This window comes from Orycteropus afer, unplaced genomic scaffold (assembly GCF_000298275.1).
Source record: "Orycteropus afer afer isolate SDZICR_OR568_19922 unplaced genomic scaffold, OryAfe1.0 scaffold00151, whole genome shotgun sequence".
Classification (NCBI taxonomy): Eukaryota; Metazoa; Chordata; class Mammalia; order Tubulidentata; family Orycteropodidae; genus Orycteropus; species Orycteropus afer.
Genome location: NW_006921738.1, coordinates 4,432,261 through 4,440,681, shown reverse-complemented (window position 1 = coordinate 4,440,681; position 8,421 = coordinate 4,432,261). Strand labels below are relative to the sequence as shown.

General features: G+C 37.3%; 1 protein-coding gene across 1 annotated transcript in view; it reads left to right on the top strand.

Annotated features, from left to right (window-relative positions):
* Positions 1–8,421, top strand: part of EEA1 (early endosome antigen 1) — a 204,052-nt gene that overhangs the window by 46,972 nt on the left and 148,659 nt on the right. The window contains exons 8-9 of the mRNA XM_042781687.1: positions 6,045–6,166; positions 7,323–7,478. Of these exons, the coding sequence (XP_042637621.1) occupies positions 6,045–6,166; positions 7,323–7,478 (278 nt within the window). The remainder of the gene's footprint in view (positions 1–6,044; positions 6,167–7,322; positions 7,479–8,421) is intronic.

The following is an 8,421-nucleotide window of genomic DNA, read 5'->3' as shown; positions in this document are numbered from 1 at the left end:
GGAAGTTCTCCTCCAACAAATCTTGGACAATTTTCTCAGTGGTTGTATTTTTCTCTCCTTTTTCTGAAATTCAAATGAGACGTAGATTATTCCTTTTGATGGTATCTCACATGATCCTTAGGCTTTCGTCATTTTGTTTTGATCTTTTTCTGATTGATCCCTTTCCAAAGAAGTATTCGGGTATTTGTCTTCAATCTCATTAATTCTGTCTTCCATTGCATACTCCTTTGCCCTTCCAATGTGTTATCCATTTCTGACAATTTAGTATTAATCTTCTGGATTTCTATCTATAGATTTTCAATCACTTCTAATTTTTCATTTATTTTGTCATTTTCTTCTTGTATTTTCTTCCATAAGTCTTCTAGAAATTTGTCTGTGTTTTCCTTGATCTTTCTCTCAATCCTTTTAAGATACCTAAATATAATTCTTTTGAATTCCTTATCAGGGAGTTCCAATGCTGTTTCTTCCTCAGGTATGTGTTCTGGGTCTGCAATCTGCTTCCTCGTTTTTATCACTTTATCTTGCTTCTTTGTATGGAGTGTGATTGTCTGTTGTCTCTGAGACATTGTGACATTGTTGTATTTATATCTCTGTTAACTGTTTTTGAAGAGTAGCTAGGGTGAGTCAGGCTCTTCTTGGCGGTTGTTTATTTTAGGCTCGTTGGTGGAAAAGGAGGTGGTGACTCTTATTCAGTAAGTGAAGCTGCAGGTGGTGTGGGTGTAGTTGTGTCGTATGGGTACTGTTGCTGTCTCCCATTCAGTTAGCCAAAAATAACAGTTGAATAACCATCAAAAAATTAAAAGCAAATGGACAAAAGCATACCCTGTAATCACACAGGAACAGTCACCAAAAAAGAGGAAGGGGAAAAAAACAAAAACAAACCCAAACCAAAAAACTGCAATATCTGGGGAGAGAAAATAAGAGAAAAAAGTAGAGAAGGAGAATAATGAAGAAAAAAGTGAGAAAAATGCAAAAAGAAAAACAAGGAACAGGGTTACCCACAAGAAGGATAAAAAAATTGGAAGCAGGAGCAGAGCAAAGAAAAACAGCTGTAAACTAGAACCTGGGAAGGGAAGAATAAATGATAATAAGAAGACAAAAGTAATAATAATATTAGTGGTTTTAAAACAGTCAAAAACAAAAGAAAAAAAAGAAAAATCTGGACAGGGTGGTGCAGGGCACCCAGTCTCCCTCGGTGCACATGGACTGGGATGGAATTCCTGTCAGCCTAGAAGGTGGATGGGAATGAGAGATGGCCTTCCTTCCTCCATTCACCAAGAGGGTATGAGATACAGGAGAAGGGGAACATCTCACCTTTTCAGTCATCCGAGAGTCTGGGATGGCTTTGCAGTTTCCAGCAAGTGGAGCCTGTTTTTAAGTCCCTGGAATCTGGGAGAACGCTGTCACTTTAAATATCCAAAATGGTCAAGCCACTCGTAAACATTCAAAATGGCAGTGTCCTCCAGACAGGCAAAAGTCCACAGCTCAGCCTGCCCTTCTCTTCGCTGCTGCTTTGCCTTTTATTTCCCAGCCACCACAGCAGTCCTCCGTGCAGTCCCTGGCTAGCAGGGCTGATTTTTAGGTTAATTCTTAGTTCTTACCACCACTTGGCAATATTCAAGCTGTCTATGCCATCAGGATTGCTGCTAGCCCACAGCTCAATATGTTTCCTTTTTTGTTTTTTTCATGCAAATTCTTCTGCTAGTTGGAGTTTAGTCTACTTCTATATCCTTACCTTCAGGGTTCAGGGGTCCAGGATTATCTTCTGTATCTGTGTTAATTGGTTCTTCTTTATTTGGTGAAGAGGGTCTGTGAAGTCTTTCTGCCTATTCCACCATCTTACTGGAACTCCGGCTAATTATCCTGTCATATGTTTAATCTCAGGTTGTTTTCTGCTGTTGTTGATTCTCTGTTGTCTATCTAAAGGGTTCCCTTTAGCATTTCCTCTAAAATTGGTCTCATATTTACAAATTCCCTTAATTTCTGTTTATCTTGAAATATCCTAATTTCACTGTTGTATTTGAAGGACAGTTGTTCTGGATATATCATTCTTGGTTGACTTTTTTTTTTTTCTTTTAGCATTTTATATATGACTTACCTTTGCCTTCTTGCCTGGATGATTTCTGCCAAGAAATCAGAGCTTAGTCTTATTGGTTGTTTTTTGTAGGTGACTTTTCACTTTTCCTGAGCTGTTTTCTGTATTCTTCCTTTGTGTTTGATTTTGGAAAGTTTGGTATGTCTTGGTGATTTTCTTTTGGTGTGTATTCTATTTGGGACTTGTTGAATATCTTGAATGCATATCTTCTCATCTTCCATGATAGTAAGTAAGCTTTCTTCCAATAAATCTTTGACAATTTCCTCCCCCCCTGTTTTTCTCTCTTTCTCTCTCTCTTTCTGTTCGTGAATTCTGACGTTACGTAGGTTATTCCTCCTAATGGTGTTTCACATAATTCTTAGGCCATCTTCATTTTTTTTTTTTTTTTTTTTTTTTTTTTTCTTTTCTCTAATTGTTCTTCTAACAGGTTAGTATGAAGAGATTTCTCTTTAGTTTTGTTGATTCTTTCATTGATTTGATTGTACTCCTTTATACTTCCAATGTTCTGTTCTGAAATTTTACAGTTAATCTTTTGGATTTCTTGTTGGTATCTTTATACAGTTTTCTCATTGTCTATTTATTGTATGAATTTGCTGTTACATTGTTTTCCTGAATTTTTCTAGGCTTTGTTTGATGTTTTCCTTGATATGTCTACAATTTTCTTGGTGTTGTCTTTGTTTTGCTTGAACTCCTTCTTAATCTGCTGAAGACCTTCAAATCATTTTTTCAAATTCTTTATGAAACCAAAAAACCAAAATTAAACTCACTGCCATCAAACCAATTGTGACTCTTAGAGACTCCCTTTGGGTTTCCAAGTGGTAAATTTTTATGGAAGTAGATTGCCCATTCTTCATTCTGCGGAGTTGCTGGTAGGGTTGATCTGCCAGTCTTCTGGTGAGCAGTCAGATGCCTTAGGCATTATGCCACCAGCTCCTTGACTTCCTTATTAGGTAGTTGTGAAAGCATTTCTTCCTTTAGAAGATTTTCTATCCGCATAATTTGGTCTCTTGTTTGAGTTATCTTGTTTTTTGTGTGTGATTTGAAATTGTTTGCTGTATCTGATACATTAGTTTTATTGTATAGATTGTTGATTATATGTTGGTTTATTTCACCCAGAATTTTTGTTTTGTTTTAATATATTTGGGCAATGGAGGGTCATGCTTTTCTGGTCACTAATTTTGCACCATTAGGGTGCTCACCACCTGTCTCCAGATAGATTTTGTAGCAGGTGTTTGTGTGTATGCAAGGCTCTAATTGCTGATTGTATAGAGAAGCTGAGCACAGGATGAGTGGTGTAGGTTGCCATGTATTGTCAATCCAGTTGTGCTGTAGTGAGTGTTGGCACTTGCCTAGTTGGTAGGGTGGTGGGTATTGCTGGGTGGGTGGATCCTGACTGATTAGGAAAAAGAAAGGGATATGAAGAGAAAGACAAAAGGGAAAGGAGGGGCGGGATGGGGTTGAGTAAACAGGGAAGAAATAAGAAGACAGAAAAAGAAAATAGAGAAAAAAAGTCAAACTTTACTGGTAGAAACACTACTCACCCAGCATAGCTGCAGGGGGGAAGTGTCAATTGCTCTACAGGAGTATGCACCACTGTTTGCAGAGGGGCAAGGGTAGGTTTTCTTGACCACAGAGTTAGCAGGGCACTGGACACCTGCAGCATGAGATCGTTCATCTTTACCTGTGAAGGCAGTGGAGGCTGGTACTGCTGATCATTGAGGTGGTAGATCTGAGGTGTCCTCTCAGCAGGGTTAAAAAAAATGGGGATGATTAAGAGGAGGGGAAAAAAAAAAGATAAAAACAAGGAGGGGACAGGGAAGAACTACGAAGAATGAAAAATTAAAAAAAGCAAAAGTGGCAAAGTACTGGCACAAGCCCTAGCTGCTGAACATGCTGCAGTGGGAATGTGACACTTGCTCTGTAGAAGCACTCACTCTTTGATAATGTACATAGGTCTGCGGGTGGGTGCTGCTAGCTGAGGAGATTTCGGAGGCAGTGAGGCCACTCTGCAGAATCAAAATCAAGAAAGTAAAAGAGAAAGAGTTGCAGGTGAGAGGGAAGAATTCTCTGGTCACTGGTCACAGATGTAGGTGTTTGTGCAGTCCTTGGTGAGCAGGTCTGGTTACCTGGTTCCTGATTGGAATGCTGCCTACAGTAATTCAAAATGTGCATGCAGTGCTAGACCCATTGGCAATTCACCACTTCATATGCCTCCTTATTTGCTGTTTGCATTCAGTGTTTTTGTCTAGTTAGTATTTGATCTACTTCTTTATCCTTTCCTTTGAAGCTGTTGGTTCCAAGATTGTCATCCATATCCATTTCACTTGAGTTTTTTGGTCTTTGTTGTAGAAAGTCTGGATCATATTTCTGCCTAGTCCACCATCTTGGCCACCATCCCATAAACAACATTTGGAAGAATTTAATTAATGTGTTATAGATTTAATACTGGTAGCATAGTGCCTAAGGCACTTGACTACTAACCAGAAGGATGGTGGTTCAAACCCACCAGCCACTCCTCGGAAGGAAGGTTGGGCAATCTACTTCTGTAGTGATACTGCCTCAGAAACCCAAGGAGGGGTCACTGTGAGTTGGGTCCGACTTGATGGCACATAACAACAACAACAACAGATTTAATACTTCGTTTTGGTATCAATTTGTGTATATTCTTTCTTTTTTTTTTTACTATATGCTTTTATGTGAAATACTATATCTAATTACATATAAAAGCAATTCCCAGGTTACAAACATTTGACATATAGGCAACCTCTACTGGGTGTTTATTGTAGGGGTTCAGACCATTTCTGTCATGGCCCATGAAGTGAAACAGGAACAGACTTAATTTTTTACAGTTTGGGTGATTTGTCACAGGAACCAGAATGCAAAATTTATGGGTCAAAGCCCTGAAATAGGAGTATCAGAAGAGGTGTAGTGAACCCTTTCAGGAACTTGATCCATAAGAACAGGTTATTAGCAGGACTATGGAAACCACACACATTCAAAGTGGTGTGGTCAATCATCATCTTTGATTGGGGAGCTACCATCTTTGAGCAGGACAGTACTATTTTGAAGCCCTGCTTTAATGTTATGTATATTTGTCCTCACTTTGAAATAATTGAGTCAACCCCTACTCCCAAGAGATTCTTCATCTGCCCATGTAGATTTTAAATCATTAAAAGACTTTGAGCCATTTTCTTGCACCAAGGTAAGGCTGGGGGAGCTCTGGTGGCGTAGTGCTTAAGGCATTTGACAGCTAACCAGAAAGTTGGCGAAACCCACCAGCCACTCCTTGGAAGGAAGGTTGGCAATCTACTTCCATAGTGATACCATCTCGGAAAACCAAGGAGGGGTTGTTATGAATTGGGTCTGACTTGACAGTGCATAACAACAACAAGGTAAGGCTAAAAAAATAACTGTTTGAACCTGTCTGACTCACCTGTTATTGTTGTTATGTGCCGTTGAGTTGGACCCGACTCATAGTGACCCCTTCTTGGGTTTCTGAGGCGGTATCACTTTGGAAGTAGATTGCTAACCTTCCAAGGAGTGGCTGGTGGGTTTGAACTGCCAGCCTTCTGGTTAGCAGTCAAGTGCCTTAGACACTATGCTACCAGAGCTCCTTCTGACTCACCTACACATTCTTAAAGGCAGAGTTAAGAATAGATCTCGTTTGTAATCTGGAGACTACCTGTACATTAAAAATTAATGCTAAATGATGTTAGTATTATATGGAATTTATGTGGAAAAAACCCAATTTGATCAATTTTCAGGTCATTTTGAAAAATAACCAGAAGTATACTTTTACAGTCTTATATATGTGTGAGTAATAAAAGCAATGTGCATTTGAATTACAGTGATATATAGTTATACAGAGTAATATTCAGGAATTTATAAAACTGTTCTTCCCTAGAGTTAATATCATGAAATTAGTATTTATAGAGCTATCTTTAAATAGATATAAAGTCAAAATATGATGAAGAAAGGAGTCTTCGAGAAGCTGCTGAACAAAGAGTGACACATCTGACAGAAGAATTGAACAGAGAGGCTACTATAATTCAAGATCTGAAGACTGAACTGGTAATTCAAAGCTGACTTATTGGCATGTACTTTTATAGTTTTCTAAATTAAGATAAAATACATTATCTGAAGAGAAATTTTGAAAATATAAACCAGTTTCGGTCAAGTTGACTCCAACTCATGGTGACCGCCCCATGTGTGTTACGGTACAGCTGTGCTCCATAGGGTTTTCAGTGGCTGACATTTGGTAGTAGATTACCAGGCTTATTTTTTGAGAAGCCTCTGGGTTAACATCCTTCTGGTTAGCAGCCAAGTGTGTTAACTGTTTATACCACCCAGGATCTCCTTTTAACATGGGAGTTCATTATACTAGTCTTTGTTTCTGTTTGAAGTGGTTATATATTTGTTTTTTAAATATATATAGTTGGACTAAAATGGAGAAAATAAAATATCCTGTGTAGTTCTACCTACACTATATGAGTTTTTTTAAAAAATACAAAATGGAATTTTATGATGCATAATTTATAACCTTAACATTTTTGTTGTTTCTAAATAACCATCTTTTTTTAGTGTTTTTTTTTTTTGCTGGTATCTCTATCTTGACTTTCCCTTGAGCTTTAGTTTTATATATCCAGCTACCTTTAGGATAAATCTAATTGCATTTCTAGCATTCACTTCAAATTCAATAAGTATAAAATTATCATACTTCCTTCATAACTATATTTATGTCATTGGCATTATGCATCATAAACACTCTCCTTAGGCTTAACCTCAGATCTTTGACTTTTTTCTGTCCTTTACTTAGCACTTAATAAATATGTGAATAAATAAATGAGCAGCAAACCCTAATTATGTGTATATATGCACTTTTTCATTTTTATGCTGGTTTCCTAGATGGGAAATGAAGGAATGTGATACCCATTATGTGACTGTAATGACTAAAGGGCTTAGTTTGTGAAGGAGAAGAAAAAAAGGTAAAGCTAAAGCACTAAAGTCATTGTGAATTTTCTAGTTTGTACCTTGAGGGGTTATACTAAATTTGAAATAGGGTGGACAGAGGAGGTGGTTTGTTGAGGGGCAGGATAGCTGGGATTAATCTTTTGAATCCAATAATTGATATTAAAGATTTTCATTTTGATTTCTGTGTGGTGAAAGCATTCTAAAAGTATGTGTTATTTTTACTTTTCACTTTTAATTAAAGTTTGTTGCTTCATAGCTTCAGAGACCTGGTATAGAAGATGTGGCTGTGCTGAAGAGGGAGCTGGTCCAAGTTCAAACATTAATGGACAACATGACTTTGGAACGGGAGAGAGAATCTGAAAAACTGAAAGATGAGTGCAAAAAGTTACTAGCTGAAAATGCTAACTCAGAGGTAATAAAGTTCAGTGTACTTCAGTGTGACTTATATTAACTTGTGTAGTGTATACTGTGTAATGAAGCTAGGATTTAAGACTTTTCTGATTGGCCTAACAAAACATTAATTTGCCTTTCTTTCATTTGAGCTGACTAATAATGTTTGTATACTATTCTTGTGGTCTGATCATCAATATGTTTTACCTTGGCTTTATAAATGTAGATAATTGAAGAGAAATACTTTGATAAAACTGTGTCACTATTTAATAAATGATATATATAGTGGAGAGATGATACTTGAACTTAAATGTATTCCAGGCTAGTGGTAAGTGGTAAATGGGTTTATCTTAATTTGGTTAGAGGTAAGAAAAGCATGATTTCATTTTCTACAACTGTTTTACCTATGTTGCTTAGAAAATATAAAAGACTTATTTTCTAGTAGGCTTGTTTCTGATTGATAGATTTATTCAATTATAGAGTCTTAAAAATCATTTAGTCTGACACTCCATCTAGGAGTTCCATTTGTAGTATCCCTGTTAGGTATTCACAACCCTTGCTAGGTGGTATGGTGAGTACATATTTCTTCATAAGGCAGCCATTCTCTTGAGTTGACATTTGTTTCCCTGTGATTTAGATGCATTGGTTCCAGGCATTATACAGAATAAATTGTTGTTCTTTTCCACATGAGGAATTTGAAGACTATTGATATTTACCTTGAGTCTTTTCTCTTCCAGGATAAACATTCTCAGTTCCTTTTATCATTTCTCACATGACATGACTGGTTCATAAGTCTTTTTAAATTTTATTTTATTTATTGTGATTAGGGTGAAGATTTACAGAGCGAATTCACTTTCCATACAGCAGTTCACATATACTTTGTCTCATGTCATTGACCACAGTTTACAATGCAACAGCTCCCCTCCCACTTCCTCCCCATAGTTACCTCTTCCCAGTGACCATCC